The sequence below is a fragment of the Talpa europaea genome (genome assembly GCF_964194135.1).
Source record: "Talpa europaea genome assembly, chromosome: 12".
NCBI lineage: Eukaryota > Metazoa > Chordata > Mammalia > Eulipotyphla > Talpidae > Talpa > Talpa europaea.
This window is the reverse complement of record NC_140079.1, coordinates 79,688,275-79,712,980: the sequence shown is the minus strand read 5'-3', so window position 1 is coordinate 79,712,980 and position 24,706 is coordinate 79,688,275. Positions and strand designations below refer to the sequence as shown.

Here is a 24,706-nt window from a genome sequence, read left to right as displayed (position 1 = left end):
CTGGGCAAAAACAACCACACAAAGCCCTGGGGTCTCATAGACTAATAGAACACATTTGGGTGTCACCCTGCCTGGGGAACACGCCCCCCCGGCCTTGCTGTGAGGCTGTGTGGCTCAGAGAGCCCCTCACCCTCCCTCCAAAAGTGTTCCAGGGCCTGGGAGTCAGCGGTGCCCTGCTGGCCAGGGGCCGTGGGAGGACCCTTCCGGAGGGACTTAGACAAGACTCGGCCAGGAGATCACTGACAGACCTGCTAAACAAGCCTCCACACCCAAAGCCCCCGTGGCTGGGGATACACAGTATAAGCACTGTGTCCCTGGTGCAGAAAGATGCTCAACCGCGAAGGCCGGTGTCTCCTGTTAGCAGGGCCCAGAGGCAATGACAACACCCGATGCTGCATGGCCACTCGCCCATGAACTTAGTGAAGAGCCAGACACTGGTTTTTACATGCTAGGAGAGCTCATCGTTCTATTTGCCACTTATGGTGGTTCATGCAGAACGGCCTTTTCCTTGTTCTGTGTGCTGTTCTGTAAAGCTTTCACCTTCTGCGTTAAGTTTTGTTTCACAACCTGACTCTGCCATGCGAGCCCGTCTGAGGGCTGGTGCTCTCTCACGCACGCTGCCAGCTCCTAGGCGTCCACGTTCCCTCAGGGATGGCTGGATGCTGTACAGGGGACGTGGCGAGTGAATCTGTCTTAGCTCGTCAGGCTCCCATAACAGAACACCACAGACTGGGTGACTTAAGCAATGTTTATTTCTCACAGTTCTGGAGGCCAGAAGTCCAAGATCAAGGCGCTGGCAAATTCAGTGTCTGGTGAGGACCCACTGCCTGGTTCACAGCAGCCAGCTCACATGGTGGAAGGGAAGAGGGTGGTCTTTGCAGCCTCTTTGATAAAATGACATTAATCCCACTCAAGAGTCTCTACCCTCAAAACCTAATCACCCCCCAAAGGCCCCAACTCCTAACACCATCACCTTGAGGGTTAGGATATCAACATGAATTGGGGAGGACATTGGGGAGACATTCAGTCCATCTATTAATCTATTCCAGACCTGGCCACTAATGAAACTCCTCTGTTTTCAGCAACTGGAAGAAAAACTCAAAGGACAGGCTGACTATGAAGAGGTGAAGAAAGAGCTAAAGTAAGTGTGGAGGTGTCTGCTGTGGCCTCACGTGGCCAGGGCTGCTGGAGATCTTTGTGGAGGACGCCCTGCTGGCGAGGGGCCGCCACAGGTCCTCGGCCTTGGCCTTGTGTGCATCCCGGGCTGTCCAGCACTGTGGGCATTTGCATTCAAGCCCTTCCTTGAATTCTTTGAATTTGTTATATAATTTTATGTGCTTAAAGTACGCTGATCTGCTCAGAGTCAGAGGAAATCTACATATGATCGTGCAGAAATCATAAAATAGGAGCTTGTTTTTCAGGCATAAGTTCCCTCAACAGGAGAGCCGGGAGATGTTTTCCAAATGAAAGTGCATGTGGCCTTACGCCTCCTTAGACTTTCTTCTCCCAACCTCTAGTTCCCCACCAAGCTCATCAGTGGTTCTAATGCTTCCATTCTCCAGCTGGGAGGCCCCCTCCCCCAGCCTGAACCTCCTGCCTCAGACTCCTTTCCCCTCCTGAAGCGCCCAAACCTTGGTTCTCTACCTGTCCCTCAAGTTCAGTGCTCTCCAAACTCATGACCTCTTCCCCCTGCCTGGAGCTCATGGCAGCCCCCAACCGTGCAGACCCCACCCTCACCCCTCCATTCTTCCTACCTTGCCCTACAGAGCCTCACCCTGGGCTTAACCCATCTCCATGCAGATTATTACTCTGCGAAGAAAGTCCCTGCAGTGTGTAAACCAGGGCCCGCAGGGGCATTCTCACCACTGTGCTTGTCAGCTCACACATCCTGGTGGTTCTCCTCTGCCCCCGGCTAAGCCCCGACTCACTTTGCAGCCACCCCAGAGCTCCGCCTTACAGAGAAGACAGTCTGAGGAGACAGGTGCCCAGGTGCCCTGTGGCTTTTTCCTGGGCCTCATGGTCACTCCCCTGCTCCCGGCTTCTCCCTTCTGTCTCTCCAGGCTGACCCCTCCATCCAGACCTTCTGTCCCTTTCCTTTGACTCCTTCCTGCTACTCTTGTCAGCTTTCTCTCTTGCTGACATTTTCAATTTCGCCTTTTAAAATAAGCCTACACCCACTCAACATGCTGTTCTTTGTAGTGTTAATCCCATTCCCTTGGTTTTTCTAAACAAGCCGGTTGGAAGAGCTTACTTAACCTTGCTGCGGCTCCCCATGGCCTTCCATCGGTGCTGGCCTCCTCCAGCTTCCCTGGTGAGGGTATGCAGGTGTCTGCACTCAAACCCTGTGCCCACCACATTATCTTCACCCCTCTGGCTGCAGATGGATACTGCCAGCTCCTCTGTCAATGACCCCCAGACCTCTCCATGTTTCAGCACTCCCTCATCCCTTTTCCAACTTAGGGGCATATATTTTTTACCTGGTTCACCTCAGCGTGTCTTAATCATCCCTTCCTTTCCCTCATCTTCCCCCCTCAAAAGAAGGAAATGTGATTCTCCTCATGTTGAGTCAGAGAAATGAAGGCCTTTGCCTGGGCCCCCTGCCACCCCACACTGAGGCCAGTCCCTTACCTCCTCCTCCCTGCTCACCTCCATCCCTGGAACCAAGACTTGACTCCAGCCTGCAATAATAAGGCCCTTGTCTGTTCCCTCCCATTCAGCAGTCCCCGTGTCCCCAAGCCGCCTCATCACCCATATCCCTGCCAACTCATCTGTACCCCGTGGGCTCCACCACAGCCTACATGCCTGAACAGCCCATTCTGGTGGCTTTTCTATTAAAATTTGTCTCTGGCCTCCCACTTCCTAATGATCCAAGTGCCCTCTACACACACCACCCCAATGGTCAATACCCGCCTTGGTGGTCTGTGAGTCACCCTGCTCCTTCGGGTCCCTTCCCACCCATACCCCATGAAGCAAATCCCTCTCTAACCTCGTGAGATCTCTCCCACCAGGACCCCAACCAGTTCCCTCTTTCCTATGCTGTTTGGATTTTGTCTTCTATCTGTAACAGCCTGCGGAACTGGTGAGGGTAAGGAACAGGCTGCTGCTTACTCCATAGTGCCAGGCACGTTAAGTCAGTGGTAAACACTTGCTGAATAAATGAAAAGACATGGTTTTCAGACTCCCTTCTCCCAGGTCCACAGTGAGAAGGGAAGCCATTAAGTTGTGGGCTCACTTTAGGATCCCTCTGATGATCCTAAAGAAGTTCTTAGACAAATACATGGTCGCATAAAGTGTGACAGCCACCAAGAAAGGGTAGTTGTCCAGATCCCCTCTCTCCTGGCTGGCCCAGTGAAGCCCAGAGTTCTTACTCTCAGTAGCTTGCTATGGAGTAAAATGCTAAGTTTATCCCATTAGCACCTCTTTGTTCCTGTGGTGTTAGTTTACATAACAGGGAGATATAAAGACACAACCATGATACATGTCAGCTCCTTACTGGACCGGCAAGGTTGCTATGGTAGAGTGGACTCCCAGGGCCCTGGGCAGTTTTACATACTGCTTTCTCCATGGCACCACACTCACATGCAACTGGGAGAGAGACTGAAGTCAGAGCTTCTGGGATGCTGGGGACCTCAGGAACCTGGCCCTGGGGCTTGCAGCCGCCTCACCACCACCCTTCCACCTGCCTGTACGAGGAGCACACATGGACCCACCAGCCTGTTCACCCATATAGGTCCACAGCGAGAAGGGAAGCCAGAAACAGCAGTTTTAGGCTCCTGAGCGCACTCTGCTTTTGGATTTTCATTTATTCAGAGACTAAAGTGATTTCAGTGATAAATAGAACAATGGAAACAAATACTGCTGTGCCACTGCATCCCCAGCCTGGGCCACACAGAAGCCCTGCTCGCTGGCTTTTGAGCCATCCACTGCAGGAGTTTGCTCTTTGTCCATTCCCCTGCGTCCCCAGGTGCCAGCAGGCCTCTCTCCGTTCCTTGTTACAGTTTTTTCATACCCTCAAGCTTTATAAATGCATTCCACTTGCAAGAAAGTTATGTCTGTGTTAAACTTTAAAATTATACTCTCCACAGACCTGGTGTGATTCCATATGGGATGATTTACATGCTGGGCAAGAAACTTTTGCTGGCCAACTGCTAGTAGAATAGTTATTCTAGAGACACTATCAGATTATTTTGCTGCCAGGGAAGTTGTTAAAGTTGTCAGTTCCTCAGTTCCTGGAGAGCAGGAAACCATGATGTTAATGCTCATTAGCGTGGCTGCCATCAAAGGCATGAGTAGGAAATAACCTCTCTGTCTTGCTCTCCACAGCATTCTGAAATCCATGGAGTTCACACCGTCCGAGGGAGCTGGGACTCAGGTACACAGTCTCGCTGTGCTTCCAGTGTGAGCCACAGTAGTGCTGCCGGCCCCCGTTCTTCCACTCACCGGCTTCACCATCTCAATGTTTCTTTCGACCTCACACATACAGCTGATGAGTAATTCCTTAAGAACATTTCACCAAGTCAGGACGCATTATCTTGAGTTGAAAAGAGGCCTTTCAAAAAGAAGTTAATGTTTTCCAAACTGGTAACTTGTTTAACTTGGGCAGGTGCTAAGAACATGAATAAAATGAATTTCAGGTTGTGCTCAAGGACTGGCATAGAAACTACAATTATCTGTGGCCTCACGTGGAGAAGCACCAGGGCCAGTTAAAATTTAAGTCATCAAATGGAACCTTGCTCCTGGTGCCCGAAAGTCACCTTTATGATGACCTTCCAACAGAGGTGTGCGGCTGGGTAGGCAGTCTTGTTGCCCGATGGGATACAGGTTCAGACTGCTCGAATCTGGGGACAGAAGAGAGTAATTAACTGCCCAGCAGCTATGTGAGTCTAAAAGAAGAAAACCTACTTTAGTCAAAGTGGATTCTCTTGGCCAGAAACTTGAATGTCCACCATGCACATACGTGTTGAACTTCCTCGGGAAAGTCAGGTTTTCATAACGTGGGTCAGAAGTCCGAGAGTTGGGGTTGCAAGTGAGGTCTAGTGACCCCAGGGCATGGGAGGGTGGCTGCCCCCGCAGTGAGCCCTGCTCTGCCCCTTCCAGGACGCATCCAAGCCCCTGGAGGTGCTGCTGCTGGAGAAGAACCGCTCGCTGCAGTCTGAGAACGCCGCACTGCGCATCTCCAACAGCGACCTGAGCGGTAGGTTGACAGGGGGATGCGTGCCGGGGTCACGCAAGAGGAAGGTGAACCGTGAGTCTGGGCCGATGCATGACGGGGAACATCACTGGTTGACGAGAACCTTGACTAATGAGCGTTCGGTCTCCTCCTCCTCGTCTTCCTCACTGCTCCTCTCCCTCCCTCCCCCGCCCTGTGAAAGACGGTCATGGTCAAGATGAGCTGTGTGGCCGCAGAGCGTCTGCGGAGGTCAGTTAGAGCACGCGTTGCCGGAGATCCCAGGAGGGACACGGAGGATGTTGGTTTTTCTGAGCTTTTCCTAGCGGTGCTTCACATAGGCCAGAAGTGCACGGGGCCTCGCTCGTGGTGTTTCCGGGGGCTGCTTAGAGGGCTAGCCCTGCCCTTCCCGGCTCAGCGGAGCTTTTCTTCCTTTGTCAGGTTTTCCTTGGGAGCGCATCCCCCATCCTTAGCCTTTCTTTGCTCATCCCAAAATGGTGGCGTCACTGACTGCTTCTGGTTTTGGCAGCTGGTAAACCGTTTAAAAGTGTCTCGGGCTCCAATGATATTTCATTCTTAAAATGTGCGTGCTTCGATCGAGTGGACTCGGTGCAGTGCATTCGTCTCAGAGCAAGTGGTGTGAGAGAATCCGTTGGTCCCAGAATGTCAGTGTTTGCTGCTCCTCAGGGGGAGCCCTTCTGGTAATAGCTCGAATACTAGAGGCCGCTCCAAGGCCCGCGACCTGTCAACTCTGTACTGTGTGTGGTGCCGGCTCCTTGTCACCTTAGGAGTTTGAATCTATGTCGAGGGGACTCTCCAGGCTGCAACGTACAAGAAAGGTGCAAACATGAAATGCATGTTGCTTGTTTCGGGGGGCCTCGTTTGGCTAATTTAAAAATTCAATTGAAAAACAAACCAACACACCTCATTGGCCCTTGTAAAATCTGCACTTTTTTTTTTCCCTTTTGTGGGGCAAACTTTGCATTTTGGTCTTGGTTTTTTTTCCCTTTTGAATCCCCCATAATGCATTATGTTTGCCCTTCCTTGTAGGGTCAGCCAGGAGAAAAGGGAAAGACCAGCCTGAGAGTCGGCGTCCTGGACCTTTGCCGGCCTCCCCTCCTTCTCAGTTGCCCCGCAACACGGGGGAGCAGGCTTCCAATACTAACGGTACACACCAGTTCTCACCAGCGGGGTTAACTCAAGACTTTTTCAGCTCATCCCTGGCAAGCCCCAGCCTACCCCTGGCTTCTACGGGAAAATTTGCACTAAACTCTCTCCTCCAACGACAGCTAATGCAGTCCTTCTACTCCAAGGCCATGCAGGAAGCAGGAAGCACAAGCATGATTTTTTCAACAGGTCCATACAGCACAAACTCCATATCTTCCCAAAGTCCATTACAACAAAGCCCAGATGTAAATGGCATGGCCCCGTCTCCCAGCCAGTCAGAAAGTGCTGGGAGTGTCTCCGAGGGCGAGGAGATAGACACTGCAGAAATCGCCCGGCAGGTGAAAGAGCAGTTGATCAAGCACAATATTGGACAGCGCATTTTTGGACATTATGTCTTGGGACTGTCTCAAGGGTCCGTGAGCGAGATTCTGGCCCGACCCAAGCCCTGGAATAAATTGACCGTGCGCGGCAAGGAGCCGTTTCACAAGATGAAGCAGTTCCTCTCGGACGAGCAGAACATCTTGGCCCTCCGCAGCATCCAAGGCAGACAAAGAGGTGAGAGGCTTTCATGGGTTGGTGCCACCGTGTGAGCCCGTCACAAAGTTGTATGTGTGTGTCTGTGTGTAACAAAACATTTGTGCATCACATCAGGTAAAATGCTCTTCAGTTTCACTATTTCCAGAGCTCCAGGGCCAACTGTAAACTGTTAGGTTCGGGAAAGCTGGCCTCTGAAATTCCCTCGGCAACTGGCATATAGTGAACTCAACATTTCAGCCCTAAGTATAGAATCTTGTTAAATGTACGGCGTTCCGAAGTGTTTAGTGTCTGGCGAGCCAATTGGCCTTGGGTGCTGGCCTTGCGGGGAGGAGCTCCGGGCCGCCATCCAGCTTTGTAGCAGCAGCTTCGCCGGGGTCAAGCCTCATGCAGAGTTGGTTCTGTGGGAGGAGCCATTATCAGCCACGCATTCTCTCCTCTTCTCACCCTGCAGGAGGTGTGTCCATGGTCAGCTCTCCCCATGTTTACAGTCTCTTAGTGATTTGCTTAGTGCTACCAGCAAAACAGGCCTGCCTCAAGTTAAATACATAAAAGTTTTATAAAAACACCCTTCCTACCTCACCCTCCATAAAAGATAAAAAGTCAATCACATCCATAGTTGAAAGGACTCCGTCCCTTTAACACAGGGGATCATTCTACTAAACCACAGTGAGACAGAGAGAGAGAGAGAGAGAGAGAGGTAATCTTATCAGCCACAGTGGAGAGACACCCTGAAATTTAGACTCCAAACAAACAAGAGAAGGGAATTGTTTTGAACAGTGTCAGTTTGCACAAAGAACATGGAGCCTTTTATGGCGATGTAAACTGAAATTGACTGTCTTTGGATGATTAATGTGAGCTTTGTTCCGGGGGCTGGTGGGCAACTCGCTTGGCGGCAGTACTTCCCCATCCAACCCTCATGGTGTTGATGCCATCGCCGCCACCTAGGTCAATCTGATCTTCTGCAGCAGAGCCATGGCTTCTGCGGCTCATCAGCCAGGGAAGGGCTTCTCCAAAGTTTCTAGTAGCTCCCGAGTTGCACAGGAAGCCCTGAGCCCTTTCTGTAGTGACAGGCGGCTCAGATTTCATGTCACGCAGCCCATATCGTCAACACCACCATCCCCCTGATTGTTTTGTTCTTACCACACTTGTTTTTCAACAGAGAATCCAGGCCAGAGCCTGAACAGACTATTTCAGGAAGTACCGAAACGAAGAAATGGGTCTGAAGGTATGTTGCAGGCAGGTGCTTTTCTTTGCAGTCAGTAACCTAGGAAGCAGCATGTCCTTAGCTGTGCATTTGGGTTAAAACTGTGCAGTGTGATTCTGGCCTGGAACCTGATGGAAAAACAGAGCTAGTAAGTATAAAACAAAGCACGGGTTCAAGTATGCACAGCCCCTCCTCCTGGGCTGCCTGCACTCTACTGAGCGCAGAACAGGAGACAAGGGCAGTGCCACCACGCATCAGCCCCCAAGCCGAGCCCAACCCCCGTCAGGCCCAAAGCACGCCTCTCCCCTCTTCTCAGAAGCAGGTGAAAGACTATAACAACTGTTGCTCTGAGAAAAATCAGGTGACCAAGTCAAATGAGATACTGCTGCTTCCTTGTCTGTCCTTTAACTCTGAACTGTGCTAAGGGTGTTCCGGAGCAGACACATTCCCCATGGCAGGGGTTCTCCTAGGGGCCCTAGTGAGCCGACCCCACTGCACTCCTTGGAGTTGCAGCTCTAATGGGGCTTTGTCCCGGTGGTATGCTTGTTAAAATGGTTTAACGTGACAGTTCCTATTTAGTAAGGTTGTGAAAAACTAGACACAATGGATGGCTTCCAGAAAGAACTGGGGCCAGCCCCCAGGCCACACTAGCTCCAGTCTGTCCACGTGGCTGCTCTGCAGAGCATCACCATGGGCCCAAAGGCTGGATTCTTGTCCTTCATTTCTGCAGGCTTCTCTCCTTGTTCGTAAATTTTAAAAAATCAGTATGTGATAGTAGATCCAAACTGTTAAGCCTTCAACCTCTTGACTTTGTACATTCAAATATTGATAGACAATCAGCCTCAACCCTTGACCCTCCTTTCTTATTTTTCACTTGGGATACCATCCTCAAAGAAATGTGCAGAACATTGAAAGTAGTCCCAAGCCAAAGCACTTGTTGGAGTTGCTTTTTAAAAACTCAAAAAAAGCATTGCCTGTTAATTTGTTGTCTTTTTTTTTTTTTTTCTCTTCTACAAGATGAAATAATTTGCTCTCCCTCGTCCCCACTCATGGGTGACGCACAGCTTGGGTAAATGTGAGAGCTTGTCCTCCTGGCTGGATAATGTTTAAGGCCAGGTGGGTTCAGCAGGAAGTCCCTTCCTGCCCAGGGCCCTGGTACCTGCTGTGAAGTTGCACGCACAGCAGGTACAAGTCAGTGGGAGGCCACGCTGCCTGCTACCGTCATGGCCTCAACTTGGGAGCTATTTACTCAGAATGACATCGTCGTGCAGCACTGAGTTTTGTCCCAGGTGTGGGGTTCGATGTCATTGGTGTGGCTTCTCCCCACAGGTAATATCACCACCCGGATCCGAGCCTCCGAGACCGGGTCTGATGAAGCAATCAAGTCCATCCTGGAACAAGCCAAAAGGGAGCTGCAAGTACAGAAAACTGGTACGGACACCACTTCCTCTCCACTGTTTTCCATATGTGATTAAAAGAATTATTATGAGTGTTCCAGTCAGCAGTCGTTACCTTTTTAAAAACAAAAACAGTAGAATGTATGTTTTCAAGCTTTTAGGCAAGTGCTGAGGGGGACAGCTTTCTGTGATACATTATTTCGTTAATAGTCACCATTCTTTTCATGATGTCATTCCCTAGCATTGACTGACCAAAGAAGCCTGGGCCTCGAAGCGCCTGAACTAACTTAGCCAGTAGTTTGTATCATTTCCTTTTTTAAATGCAGCGCAGGCTCTTGTTACTTACATGTTATCGTACTTGACCAGATAGTACTGAAAAAGAAATTCCTAACACAGGTCCCAGAGTGAAAGTCGCCAGCGAGGCAGGAAGTGCCTATGGCTGGTGTTCACCCGCCTCTGCAGTCAGTCTGCCTCGGCACCCGGCGATTGCTGAAAGCTGCCCTGTCTGGGAGGAGAACATGTCCTTTTCCCCACTCCTGCTCTGATGGAGAGGTGCTTCACCCTGTCAATGCAGCCAGGCCTGCTGGAGGGGAAGCCAAGGGTCTAGGTCTCCTCTTGGGGCCTCACACAGGGCTGCTCAGCAAGCCTCTCCACCCTGGGCCTGGTTACTCCCTTGGGCCCCTGGGCCAGGCCTGCCCCTGCCCCTCATGACTCTCCTTCCTCCTCCTTCCCCCCACCCCCCAGTGGGCTGGACCACAGCCATCTACCAGAAGAGAGTCAGGCTCTATGGGGTCTGACTCACAGCCACTAACAGAAACAGTGCTTCTAAAATTTGACAAAACCACTAGAATTTCGCACTAGAGCACCCAAATATACTAAGTTTAAAAATTATCGGGGAACGGAACTCCAGGACAGCGTGCCACTGCATGTTCTCCCAGGTCCATGGCCTTAGCATACTCGTGGTGGTGAATCCTCTCAGCTGGTGTGTGACAGCAGCCATCAGGTCACAGAGCAGTGGTGTTGGTCCTTTGCTGTCACTTCCCAGACAAAAGGTTTGAATGTCTCACTGACAGGAGAATGCTGGAAAAATAGAGCAGTGCGGTTCTCCCAAACGATCCCCATTTTGTGGTAGGTGAAGTTAGAGTGAAGTGGTGTGAAAGAAGCAAGCTCCCTGGCGGAGGGGCAGCCCCGCCACAGCCTCACCATGTGTTTGCTCCCCGCAGCAGAGCCAGCCCAGCCTTCCTCAGCATCCGGCAGCGGCAACTCAGACGACGCCATCCGCTCCATCCTGCAGCAAGCCCGCCGAGAGATGGAGGCCCAGCAGGCCGCCCTTGACCCTGCCTTAAAACAGACGCCGCTGTCCCAGACTGACATCGCCATCCTGACCCCCAAGTTAATGTCCTCCTCGCCCCTGTCGTCGGTGTCCAGTTACTCTCCTCTTGCCATCTCCCTGAAGAAGCCCCCCTCCGCTCCTGAATCCAGTGCTGCCACTCTGCCAAACCCCCCGGCCCTCAAAAAGGAGTCCCAGGACGCGCCAGGACTGGACCTCCAGGTAGCGGCTGATCCCGCGCAGGGCGTCCTGAGACACGTGAAAAACGAGCTCGGCCGCAGCGGCGTGTGGAAGGACCACTGGTGGAGCACAGTCCAGCCGGAGAGGAAGGGTGGCATGTCCTCCGAAGATGCAAAGGTGGAAGAAGCCAGTGGTGGGAAAGAGAAAGGTGGCGGCAGCCAGGCTCGGGCAGAGCGCAGCCAGCTGCAGGGCCCCTCCTCTTCGGAGTACTGGAAAGAGTGGCCCAGCGCCGAGTCACCATATTCCCAGAGCTCGGAGCTGAGCCTGACTGGAGCCAGCCGCAGCGAGACACCCCAAAACAGCCCTCTGCCTTCCTCCCCAATCGTGCCCATGTCCAAGCCCGCCAAGCCCTCCGTCCCCCCACTGACCCCGGAGCAGTACGAGATCTACATGTACCAGGAGGTCGACACCATTGAGCTCACCCGGCAGGTGAAAGAGAAGCTGGCCAAGAACGGCATCTGTCAAAGGATCTTTGGAGAGAAGGTGAGGTATCCTTGGCGCTCACCTTTCCCCATGTCTTTCATTGCTCAGGACTAAGCATCTCTCTGGAGAATATGACCATCGCTCATTTAATTAGCCACAGAGCATGATGGAGCCTCCACTCCCAAATTCTGGAGAGGGTGGCCAATGAATTCTATTTGCTGTGTCATCACTGTGAGCCAGGTTCCAGCCAGGCCCTCTCAGACCCCCTCGGTCACTATGAGGTGATGAGAAAGTCACTGCATGACCAATGGGAAAATCCAAGCTCAGGGAAATTAACTCCATGCTCTAAGCCAGCAGGTCACTGAACTCAAGTCCTGCCTCCTCTGCCAAGTGGAGCCCAGAGGCACCTCTGCAGGCTGCTTGTGCCCAAAATAGATCTGATCACTTAGAGAGGCAGCCAGCACAGAGAGCCAAAGACATTCGATAGAAAAGCTACATAAAGTAGGATTATACCTTTCCAGTAATTCAGAAGGCATTTGGGTATTGTTCCACCACAGCGGTGAAACCACTCGCCAGAGGATGCACAGCTAGAGGTGGTACAGGCAGGGCTACACAGTACCTGGTCCTGACAGCTCTCTCTCCACTCAATCCTTCCTGCCTCGTGAAAATGCCATGATTGTTGAATAAACTTGGCACTTCTTGGTAACTGAGATTCTAGGCAATGGGGACTTACCAGGCCTGTACAGTATAAGATAAAATAATACCCCAGGCTAAGCATGATGAGAAGCGGCCCTCTCCTTAAAAGGCAGCCTCTCTGTGGGGCACGTGACTGAGTCAGCACTGGCCTCCATGGGGCCCTGCGTGCCCCCTCCCCCAGGACCTACCTTCAGTGTTGACAGTGTACCATGCCATGAACCCTTGCAATATCTGATTGTGAACTCTTTGTCCTGATTTTGCAAAAGGTGATGGGGGTGAGTAGAGATGAGGATGAGAATTTAAAATCCCTTGAAATTTCTAGTTCAGTGTTGTAAAAATATCATTTGAGAACATTTAAATAGACATTTGTGCTCATGCCTTAAATTTAGCAGAGACTTAATAGTGTTGAACTTGTTTGGCCCATGAGTGCAGTTTATTCTGGAACTTGAGAACTTTTCAAAAGAGTGATCGAATGCAGCCCCTAAATATCTCTGGGCTGCATCTGTGTCCTGTGTGGGGTGTTTATGCCTATACATATGTATGGCCATATGTGAGCATAAGAAAACTCGGGTATGTGCGTGCAACTTCTCGATCGTCTACAGTGAGTTTTCCTCCCAGACTGGCTCCCCTGTCACTACAGCTCACCTCTGGGTACCCCCTGTTGAGCAGGATGTGATCAGAGAGAGCAAACCTTTCTAAATGCCAGCCTGGCCCAGTGCCAGCAAAGGAGACTGGCTTCCCACATCCTGCTAGCATCCGTTGTTCCTGCCTCTCGAGGGGTCCTTGGCCCCACGCTTCAGCCTTTCCTGGCGCCACCAGGCAAAGAGCAAGATGGTTCTGATGCTTCATCCTCAGGTTGTCAGGACAATGACCCTGCACCCTTGGTGGGATCAAGGCCCTGAGGCCTTCCCCTCTCTTTCCCTCCCGCCACTCCTAGGGAGCTAAAAGCTGTGACCTCAACTCTGGCTGCCCAAGCCAGGACCCAAGTCAGCCCACCTTTGATCTTGGAAAGCTTATTTCCCAAGCAGTGGATGTGGCTATCCACCAGGCGGTGGGGGATGGGATCTGCTCACAACCCCACAGGGCTCCCTGCTTCACCCATCTCTGCACGTGGCCTCATGCTAAACCTGGGCACTGATGCCTGTGTCTCTGGTTGCCATTCAGGTGCTGGGCCTGTCCCAGGGCAGTGTCAGCGACATGCTGTCCCGGCCGAAGCCATGGAGCAAGCTGACCCAGAAAGGCCGAGAACCCTTCATCCGCATGCAGCTCTGGCTGAACGGCGAGCTAGGCCAAGGAGTCCTGCCTGTCCAAGGGCAGCAGCAGGGGCCAGGTAAGGGCAGGCTTGCCCTGGTGGGCTGCAGGCAGGCGCTGCAGACCACGCCCGCAACCACTGACTGATGCTGGGAGGACTGTCCCCTTGCTTGACAGTCTCCTACTGCATCACTGACTGGTTTTTAGGAGAGAGAAGATTGTGCCTTGCTAATTTTATAAGCAGCAGAAAATGAGTTATCAATTAAGAAAAACGCTGTTTATACATAAATATAGGTAAAAGTCAAGTAGCTAAACCCAGGAGTCAGGAAGGAAAATCTGCGGCAGACACAGAGTTGAAAACTCCGTGGCCTTGCCTGCCCCCGTCCCAGGGTCCAAGCCTGCTACAGCAGCTCTTGGCCCGCCATGTAGACCCCTTTTCAGTCCTCCCGATGAGGAGTGGGAACCCCCTGGCCTTGAGAGCCTTGCCCTGTCCCCCTGTGCTGTAACTAGTGCATTGGGAAACTTTAAAAGTCCCTCTGAGTTGTTTCTTTGTGTAACTAGAACCCTTTTTCTCCTTTAGTCCTCCATTCTGTGACGTCACTACAGGACCCCCTGCAGCAGGGCTGTGTGAGCTCAGGTAACTAGCGCCGTTCCGTTGGTTTTGTATGGGGTGTTTTCTTGCCTTTTGTTTTCCTGTCCTCTGGTCTGTAGTGGGGAGACTTGAAGGATTCCCCCATTCTGAGTCTGATGAGCTATACCCCCAGTATCCTGTTGGCAAACTGGATTCCTCCAGGCCAGAGTTTCTAGCAGAGACTGACAACTGGGTGGATAGTTCCTCACCGTCTACTCCTCCTCACCACATTCTGTCCTCAGTCTGTGGGCCTCTGGGAGTGCAGCCCTGTGATTAGAGCTGGTAACTAGAGTCTGAGTCAGGCCAGGTTCTGTGCTCGGCTGGCCGTGCAGTATCTAGTAGTAGAGGACGAGGCAGGCCACACATTGCTGCTCCTATGGGATCGTGGCAAGGGGAAGCGACCCTTGAGCCCACCATCCAGCAAGAAGGATGAACGGCAGAGGGCCCCTGGGTGCCATTCAGGGTGTGACTGGATTCATAGATGCTGATGCTCAGACTGAGGCTTGGAGTCAGCCTGAGAGCCAGCAGTACCAGGCCCGGAGTTTCAGCCAAGATGTTCAGGTGCTTCCCGTCGACGTCTGAGCACCCCAGGGTCTCTTTGAGGTGGTCTGTACTGTGCAGACTCCCACCTGGGCACCTGGACGTGGCCACCTGGCTGGCCCACACGCCTGTCCTTACCGCACTCTCGCTGGTGCAGGGCAGTCTCGCCCCGCTTTCAGGGACAGCCAGCATCACAAGCTGTTCCTCTTTTTTCCTCTCTTTATTTTTCTAAACATGTTGATTAGGCTCCATATCCCATTGATTCATTGAAAACACAAACAAAGCTAAGTGAGGAACGTGAAGCCCGCCAGCCTGCTGGAAGTTTTATGAGGGGAAACATGTGCAGCGAGGGGAACAGCTGGGCGGCGGCAGCACCGCTGCCGAGAGACACAGACCCACGCGCAGATGCAGCCAGGGCCCTGGTGGCAGCTCTGTTCCCGGTGGAGATTTTTTTGTGTTTTGGGTGTTCCATCTTGATTTTGACTAAAATGGGGAACGGAAGGCTGTGTCTTACCTAAGCCTCTGGTTTTCTTAGCTGAACATCTAAACGGAGTGGTTGTCCATCTGAAGAAGGATCAGGTGTACTTCCTTCTGGGTTGGCCAACTTAATTAACAAGTACCAGAGAACTTACCCAGCACTGGCTGGGATTCAGAATGCGTTAGGGAAAATAATGGACACGGTTGTTTATGCTAGAGTTTTGCGGACGTTTGCATGGAAAATGAGCCTTAGCCCTCTCACTCACGGAAAGTTGGCCTCTTAAATGCTCCAAGAGCATTTGCTGCCCCATCAAAATCAGCCTGAACTTGGCAGAATGTGACAGGTGGTTTTTAGATCAAAACCCCCGTCCTAAAAAAAAGTGGGAAACCGCCTGTTGTTCCAGGTCAGTTATGACCTATGCCAAAACCTCCACAGTGCCCAAACAAATCCTTACAGGATGCCTTTGTATTTTTTATTGTAGCTAGTAACTGCCACCACGCTGGAAAATTTGTACAACCATCACTTTTCCAACCTAGAAAAGCAGGGTCCTCACGGGGATGTAAATGATATTTGTAAGACATCAAATTACTTCATAAAATAAAGTTATATGAAGCTCTTGGGGAGCTTGCAGGTGGAGGAGTGAGTCTTTCATTAACAGTGAGCCCCTCGAACTTCCAGTGGTGCCTTGGAAGAGATGGCATGTGGGCCTCCCCACCGTGTCCCCCCAGCAGGATGAGAGATGGATTGCAGATTGCTCCCCCGGTGCGCCTGCCATCGGTCAGCAATAGGGAAGCCATTGGTAGAAGCAGTAATTAATTATGGTGACTGTGGAGGAAAATATTTTATATTCTAGGAAAATAGAAATTTTGTGATACCGTGATGCTAACTAAGCAAAATTATCTCTTTGGATCAGGAAAGAGAAGAAAGAACTTGTTAAAATGAAAGACTGTGAGTGATAGTATTCTTGTGTGAAATTTCTCTCTCACTGCTGTTCTTCCAAGAGTGTCCCCAAAATTTTAAGTAGCAATGCTTTGCAATGTGTGTGATTTAGATAGCAAAATAGGATCATTTCGTGATGGTGAGTGGTGACATATCGTTGGGTTGAATGACTCCAGAATCATCCTTGACAGCTTAAAAAAATCGCTGTCTCTGAGGGAGCATTCGTCACTGCTACGCCCACAGTCAGGGGAGTAAAGTCTTCCGGTCCTCGGATTTCCACAGCATTCTGAGTCCCTCTTCTCACCCTGACGACCACGGAATCCTTTCAAGAGCTCCTAGGCTCAGAGAGATGCTCCAGCCTTGACAGTGGCTCCCTGAGGCCTCTGCACAAAGAGGCCCCGAATGGTAGACCAGGTGGCCGAAGGGAGGTAATTCCAGCCCTGGGTTGCTTTGTCCCTGAATATTGGTGAGAAGCACTTGGGATCTGAGAACCTAGACCACTGAGCTGGCCCTGGGGGTGGCTTAGTGTCTCGGTGTGGAAGGACTTTGGAAGACTTGCCTTCTGTCCACTCGGCCGCCAGACACAGCCCTTCAGTAGAAGTGACAGCCTCAGAGATGGTGGGGCTAATACCAGGGCCCTGTGTGTAGTTACCATGGCGATGAGGTGCCACGGGAGTAGAGTGGCCTCACTCATCAGGGCCGCAAACTGCTGACACAGGAATCCTCTCCTCACTGCAGAATTCCTGCCAGTCCCTCTCTGCCCAGCTCGTTGCCCCTCGGCATTGCCACTTTCCTTAGTGATTTGTGTGTCAGACTTGCTGATCAGTCTCACAATAAGGAGGGAGAAACTAAAGTTTCAATAGTTTCATCATCTATTCCTCTTGGAGGATAGAACAGTTTCTAAATGTTCATTTGATGGTTAATGCGCTGGGGTGATGGCCCTGGGCGTTACGGAAAGGCAACACCATTTTCAGTCCCTGGTCTCACTCATGGCCTGTGCTTCTCCTTGGAAGCTGCTGGGGCCTTGATGAGGAGACGCGAGCAGCACGTGCCATGTCAGCTATATGAGTAACTTTTTGAAAAAGGTTTTTTTCAGGTCAGAACTTAAGATCAGCCCCTGTTCATCTATTTTCTGGCAATCTGGTTTTCTTCAAATATTTTTGTGTTGGCTTCTGTCACAGCTCGCAGTGTCTTGGGCAGGGTGGCCATGAACGTGGGGACCCCTCTGGAACTGTCTTCTCTCTAATCTGGCGAACGCCACGGGAAGATAGCATTGCAGGTAGTCTTCCGGAGACTCTCCCAGCCTCCCTTTGTTTGTCTTCCATCCCAGGTATCAGCCACCACCTGACCTCCCACTGCTTAGCAATTGCTGGGCTCAGGGGAAGCCAAGGAGCACTTAGAGCAAGAGGGAGAGGCCCAGGAGGCTTGTTCTCTCAGTGTGGCTGCAGTCACTGCTCATCAGCCAGTTTTTTTAAAGGGGAGAAAACCTTGGGATACAGTGAAGGGTGTGTGTGTGTGTGTGTGTGTGTGTGTGTGTGTGTGTGTGTGTAGATAGGTAGGTAGATATGATCTAGGAACCCATTGGTGTTTTTTTTTTTTCCTTTTTCATTCCTTAAAACTCATTTCATATTCACAGTTCCTTGGTGTGATTAATCTTTTTGCCCCTAGGGAAGGAAGGGAAACAAGAGACAACTCTAAAAGGGGGAGGAAAAAGAGGAAAGGAACAGATTTTCCTTGGATGCAACAACGTTAGTCATTACGTTAGGAGAAATGATAGAGAAGAGTTGCCAGATGCTCTCAGCTTTGTAACTCTTTAATCTGGTAGCATTTCATTACTGTAGCTAACAAGCTGTTACTGCCCTGCTTCCACACCAGCTTCAGATGGATTGTTGCAAGTTGTATAAGCAAAAGGGTGGCCCAGTCTCCTTGGATTAATCATAAAATATCTGACTCTTCCCCCAGCGTGTCAGTCAGGAACTGTGGGTCCCACACCCGCTGTGCTGTAGAGAATCCTCTGCTCTGTGTCCCTGTCCTCATTCAGCGGGTCATCAGCTGCCTCTTGAGAAGACAGCTGCTGCTGCAGCCTCTAATGTGGGTGGTCTCTTGGGCCCCCCTTCCCTGGCATTATGGCCATGGACTGTGCTATACGTGGCCTCACAGCTGCCCAGCCACTGCCCTCCGTAGGGAGAGGCTGACATTCCTTTTACACATATAATGTCCTTTGCTTAGTGCCCATGAGATGTCCAGGTGGTTTGAACTCAGAGCCAGGATTTGATGCAAGAGTGCAAAAGGTTTACTTACACCCTTTTAAAAACAAGTGGCCTCCCTCCCCAGTTTCCGTTGGAGGTAGGAGCATGCAGGGCTGCACCTCGCTTTTCTCACCTATCGTGTGTCGGAGGCTTTCCTAGGCTAATACTAAAGAATTTCCTCCTATAGCTGTAGGAATTCCTGTATCTGAATATACCATATTTTATTTAACCAATCACTATCGAGGGATACTTAAGTTAATTTAATACAAAGCATAAGGCGCTGTCCTATAGTCGCCAGCTCAAGTGAGCAGCATGGCGGGCAGGGCCAGTGTGGGTGCTAAGGGCTCGTCCTGCCTCTGCTGCTGAGTCGCTTGTGGCTTGTGGTTATAAAATGGGAAAAATTAAGTACCTGGATCCTAGACTATTGGGAGGTTGAAAGAAATCCATGTATAGAAGACCTGGAAGCAGCAGCCAGCCTGGAGGAAGTGCCATCTGGGCTGGGCTTTTCTGCATAGACAGGTGGAGAATAATGTGTGTGCACACACAAGAGCAGCCCTCTGACCTTAAAACAGAAAAGAAGTCCAGCCTCTCACTCCTGTGGTGGAGACAGTCCAGTGTAGACCTCGCCACACCAGTAGTCAGCTGAAGGAAGACCTGCCTGTGACTCCCCAGACTCCTGGCTTCTCAAAATGCCGCCATCTTTGAAGCTCTCCATCTGCCGTTCCTTAAAGTTGACCCAGCATCTTGAGCTTCAAGAGGAAGGCTGGGGTCATGCTTCAGGCCACTGGGGCAAACCAGTACACCAAGTCTGGCACAGGGGTGAGGCAGCCCGGTGTGAGCGTCATCCCGGCAAGCGGCAACACACCTCGCTCACATGCTCACAGGGACCCGCGTGCTGTGCCCCAGCTCCCCCTTGGAGAAGGCCCCACAGGCTGTAGTCATGAGCCTCCGGACACACCTCCTTTCTCCTTTAGACTTTCTTTGGAAAACAGAATTTACAGTACATTGAGCATTCAGTTCAGGAGGCAAAAGTAGGTCATAGGAGCAAATGAGGACTCGTTTTTCAGTAGTTTGGTTCTAGGCGAAGGGGATGAAGCTTTAACAGCTAAAAACCCTCAGGTAATTTTTAAAGGTGGCAGGAAAAAAATGAGGAAACTACATATATTTGCATCTTTTCTGTTGCACACACAGTGCTAAGACCTTTAATTCTATATCAGTAAGTAAAAACAATCTTTTCCCCCTGCTTATGGGTTGAGAAAACCAAGGCTCAAAGACGAGAAGGGACCCGTCCCGGGTCAGGAAGCAGAGGGGACGTGGGTGTGGTCCTGAGGGCCTGGTCCCCCCGTGGGCAAAGGGTTGGTTCCAGGAACTGCATTCTGAGAAGTCAAGGCCACCTTTCAAAACAAGGAATAAAATCAGGTTCAGATTACAAGTGGACACACATCATAAATCAGATCTAAGACAGAAAATCAGATGCCTCAGTTAATCCAAGATACATCCCTTGTGTTTCAGTTGGGAGTTACGCATGAGGGCTGAGGGGCAGCAACATAGCACTGGCATCATCAGACCCAATTTTATCAAGTTTTGCAACTGAAAGCATATCACCCTCTGTGGTGCAGGTCCATGCTGCCCTGAAGCCCCTCTACATCTGAAGCTGCAGAAAACACAGTGGCCCACGGTCCTTCCCCTTGCTAAAAGACAGCCCCCCTTCAGCCAGATTTCCTCTCCCTGCCAGTGCCCCTGAGCCAGCCCAAGAGCCTGGCTGCAGCCTCAGCACCACGCTCAGATTCCCCTCGAGGAGAGAGGAAGGAGTCCCGGACAGAAAGGAGCCAGCGCTTCCGTCACCGGCTTCATCTTGATTTTGTGTTTTGTTCTTCCCTTTGGAACCGGGTTCCTAAATATAGCCTGAGTCTGAATTGGCAGATGTTGGGTTTGTCCTTTACAAGAGGACCAAAATTAGTCTGTCATTTGGCACCTAAATAAAGCAGCCACGCTGCCTTTGTACCAACTTTGCAATTAGACGTTGCAGCGTTTCATGTGATAAGGAAACTTTCTCGAAAGCCAAAGGAGCACCTCTGAAACCCAAAGGCTGAGGAGAGAGGGCCCTCGGAGTCCAGGGGGATGTGTCTTTCTCACAGCTGGCCCTCTTGTGCCTGTTAAGGGCCAGTTTTGTTCCAAGTGGTTTAAATACCTCATTGAAATTGCAAGAGGATCAATACGCCACAGAAATAGCACTCGGAGAGAACAGCAGTGGTTACTCTGATTTGGGGAGGGAAAAGAACAATCTGTCCAGAGTGCCTGGAGCCAGGTTAGCAGAGGGGCTCCCCAGGGGCAGCAGAAAGATGTTATAATCAATTACCACATCATAACACTGATGTATGATAATTACTGAGTGTTTCTCCTGAGATAGTGCAGCATTTGGCTGGGATGCAGTTCTTTCATGGTCCACTGCCTGATTAATATGCAAATAATAGGCTGATTGCATGATGAATGCAGAAAATGAGTTCGCTGATAACGTGAGCACTGAAGCGGGAAGATGATAAATTACTTTTACTGACTGTCCTACATTAAGTACCCTTTCTCAACAATTTCATCACAAATTAAGTAAAGCAGTATAGAGAGATTAGGAGGATGTGCAAAATAATGTACCTTAATAGCTTTTCTAATACTGTTGCGTGTAACAAAAATGTCATTTGGTTCTGCTCAGCATGACCCGGGGTCCATGTAAGGCCAGGTCATTCCCTCACCTGAGTGTTATTGGGATGAAGGGAAACACCCCACCCCCACCCCGTGTGTTCCATGGCTTCGATCTGCCGTGGATTCTCTAAGGAACATTCCATCACAGCTCATCACTATCCACACACCAGGCTGCCTGGCAGTGTTGTTGACAAGGGGACAGGCTGCTCTGGGGCCTCTGTACAGGTGGACATGCGGAAGCTTGCTGCCCACCATGTGCCTGGGGGTCGGGAGATTTCCTGAGCTGCAGGCCCAGAATCTCAGAAAAAAAACAGTATTTAAAACCACCACTTAGAGCTCCTCCAACTCATAGGAATCAGGGGAAATGAATTCCGCTATGAGAGTGGCACTGTGAGCTGCCCGCCAGAGTGTGACTGTCGGTGAAGGATGAGCAGGCTTGCCCAGAGTCAGAAGCAAACCCTGGAGAGAGAGGACACAAGCATGCACGAGCACAGGCGCGTGCGCGTGCGCTCACACGCGGTGATTAATCTTTGATTACAGCAAAGCAATTTAACTAGAGGGTTTGTTTTTTCCCATCTCAGTAATATATATTTAGACTGTTTGTATGACATACATTTTCTCTTAATGCACAGGGACGCATTGATAAGTGTTCATACACACAGCTGCTTCGGTAATAGGGTTATTGAAGGTAATTTGAGAGCATTATTTCTGTATCAGTATGGATCTGTAGGAAAGCTGGGAACAGGGTAAGCACTGTGCCCCTGAAGCAGGGCCAGTTGTCACCCCAGGCTGCTTCTGCCACCTTGCCAGGCTGAGTTCACTGCTGAAGTTGAATTATAATTTGAGGGGTTTTAATCTTAATATTCCCAGACTCTGCTGTTGACATGCCTGTTTGCATAAGAGTGTGTACAAAATACCCAAGGAATATAGTGATCCCTGAAGGGGAGCAGATTCACACCTCAGATCCCTACAGTGGCCACCACAAAGGTACGCCCAGCCCAGGCAGCACATCCCCTCGGCAGCCTCATGGATACATCTCCTCTGCACAGGGTGGCTCCCCGGTGTGCCTTCCCAGTTTGGGGAAAATGAAGGACAGTAACAACCCCACAAGCGAGGGAAGCACCATGCTCACAAGCTGGCATGAGATGCAGCCGGTGTTTGTGGATCCCAGCCCACATCTCCCACCCTCAAGGCACCGCCAGTGCCTATACTATCGCCGCCCAGTGTGTGCACCCCACCCCGACCTGCCCGCTCTGGTGACATCCAGCCTTTTCTCCCCAGAACTGCCACTCTCACTCTACCCCTGTGTTCCTTGGTGAAAACATTGCCCGTGGCCACCTGGCAGCCCGCCTCCGCTCCTCTCTCCCTCGCCTACCCCACACACAGTCCCTGGATCCTAAACAGGTCTCAGCTTTTTCTGCTTGCAGCCCCCACCCTGCTCAAGCCCCAGGTGTCCGTCTTGGAGACTGCGCCCCTTCCCGATTGCTACAGTCCCTCCTCCTTGGAGTGTGACCAGCCCCCGCCCAGCTCTGCCTCTGCAGACTTCTGGGTCTCCTTCCCTTCTCCCCCAGCCTCAGCATGCCCACTGCAGCACTCACTGCCCCTGGAGCCCAGAGGTTTTGTTATTGGGTGAAAGGTACAGGCCTTGCTGCACATATCTGAGAAGTCAAGTTTCGGGAGGTAAATATAAATAGCACAAGTGAAATAACAACTTGCTTTTACTAAACAAATTTTCTTAGTTAATAACGCGTTTTGGCTCCTATGTGACTATAAGAGTTCCTTAGGCAGACTTAAAATGTGCTGCTGACACACGCCAGCAGCTCCCGTGTGCCAGGCCTCATCTCACCCAGCCTGGCTCCAGTCTCGGCAGGGGCAGAGGGCTATGAGAGAGTCAAGGAAAGTAGATCCCACTGAGGGGGCATCCACCCTCCTGGGACTGCAGAGGGTCCCACCCTCTCTGCTCAGGCTCCTCCTCCTGCCTCACCCCTCCACTTGACCTTTCTTAGGTTACCCGTTTCTGGCACTGAAAAAAGAGTGAACTGATGGGTGTGCTGAGATTTTCAGTGATTTAAGGCAATGCCATTGCCAAGGTCGGTAGAGGGCCAAAGAGTATCTCTCCCTGCTTATTGGGAGAATGTGCACTGACCCTTGATGCTGCTGCCCATTTGGGAATGGACCTCTCCTGGGGGTGAGACGACCCCAGGCCCTTGGGGGATGGGAGTGAAGCCCCTGCCCTTACTCCCTGTTGTTCTGTAGTGCAGCCACTGAGGCCTTTCCAATACACCTGGTGTTGTTAATGTATGTATCTTGGTGGGTAGTGTCAGTAGCATGGTAAAAGCACCATAGAGGTCTCCTGGATGTGGCTGTGCCACCTATGAAACATCCGGGTATTTTGTCTCAAGCCCCTGCTAATCAGTCAGAATACCCAGTCACACTCAAAAGCAAAAATCTCCATGTTTTTGCATTAGTTGTGTCTCACAGAGATGTGGCTGGAGAAGTAGGATGCTCCCTAGGGCCGTGAGTCCTGCTGCCAGCCTGGCTGCAGGGATCACGCCCTGAGGTGCCCCCAAAGTTGGAAATGTTGGCGAGAGGGTCTGCCATTTCTCTGGAACAGACCTGGTCGAGGACAGACTCGCCGTGCTCTACGCCGTGATCCAGAGACCCTATAACCCGAGTTTCAGGGTGGGATGAGCGTTCACACCACCGTTGTGCATCTGAGCTAGTGCTCTGGGGCACAAGGCCACCTATGTGGCTCCTGAAGCTGTTGGCACTGTCAGTGGAGAAGCCTTCAAACCAGGCAGCATCCTCACAGGCCTCAGGGTTCCCCTGGGGCCTCTCTGAACTGCTGAGGCTCCCGACCGACTCCCCCACTCCTGGCTTCATCTTCCGGTCTGCCTCTCCCTTGAACCGCCCCCCTTTCCTCTCTCTCTGATTTCCTCTCTCATTCACTCATGCGTGTGCCAGGCTATGACCGTGCTCCCCGACTCTGTTCAGCAACCCTCTCCCCTCCAGTCTCCTTTCTCACTCCCATCTTTCCATACTCGTCTGTCTTTATAGTCACTTGGAATTTCCTGGCTTGGCACAGGCTCAAAGCCTAAACTATGGACATAATGAAAAGTGGTGCATCAGACCAGCCGCCAGTTAAATAATGTTTGGGTTCTTGTCAGAATGTCACAGAGTACCCTGTCATTTTGTTTCAGCAACTTGTCCTTCTGAATGCACAGTTCGCCTTATGGCATGCCAGCAGTAAAAATGTCACTTACAATAATTACTTTTTGGTGAAAATGCTTGCTGACTTCCTACCTTCAAGCTGTTTTTTACACAGTAGGGAGATAATAAGAAATGACTTTATCCTGACTGCTCAAATGAACACTAAATGGAATTTGGGTTATTATTACTGCAGATAGAGGGCTGGGTATGGAAATTTGAACAGTGGATCGGATAAACTGCAGAGAGATTTGTCTCTGAAATTATGGCGGGTGTGCATTTTCAATTGGCTTCTATTGAAAACTTAAGGCAGCTGTTGTTTGCCTGCTGTTTTTGGAATATAATATTTTTCATAATCCTTTTATAGTTCCTGCATGCCTCATGTGTTTCAGAGGGTCTTGAGTCAGTGTCTTCTGTGTCTTACTAACAAGCTACTCTTATGCAAGATTTGAAGCCTTGCAAAAAAAAAAAAAATTAATCCACACAGATCACTTTTTAAATGTAACACCTTACTATTGCTGTCAAAATTGGATAGATTTTGTGTAGCTGGGTT

At 50.9% G+C, this 24,706-nt stretch overlaps 1 protein-coding gene across 17 annotated transcripts in view; it reads left to right on the top strand.

The window, feature by feature from the left end:
• CUX1 (cut like homeobox 1) overlaps positions 1-24,706 on the top strand; it is a gene marked incomplete at both ends in the record, with an annotated part of 322,665 nt that overhangs the window by 256,043 nt on the left and 41,916 nt on the right. For 9 of the 17 annotated variants that reach the window (XM_084251633.1, XM_084251632.1, XM_084251634.1 and 6 more), the window contains 3 exons: positions 1,083-1,141; positions 4,324-4,372; positions 5,098-5,194. In XM_084251633.1, the coding sequence (XP_084107759.1) occupies positions 1,083-1,141; positions 4,324-4,372; positions 5,098-5,194 (205 nt within the window). Of the gene's footprint in view, positions 1-1,082; positions 1,142-4,323; positions 4,373-5,097; positions 5,195-6,217; positions 6,890-8,030; positions 8,097-9,404; positions 9,507-10,695; positions 11,526-13,325; positions 13,492-13,992; positions 14,050-24,706 lie in introns of all 17 variants that reach the window. The other 8 variants (XM_084251639.1, XM_084251638.1, XM_084251629.1 and 5 more) reach the window with 4 other exon arrangements.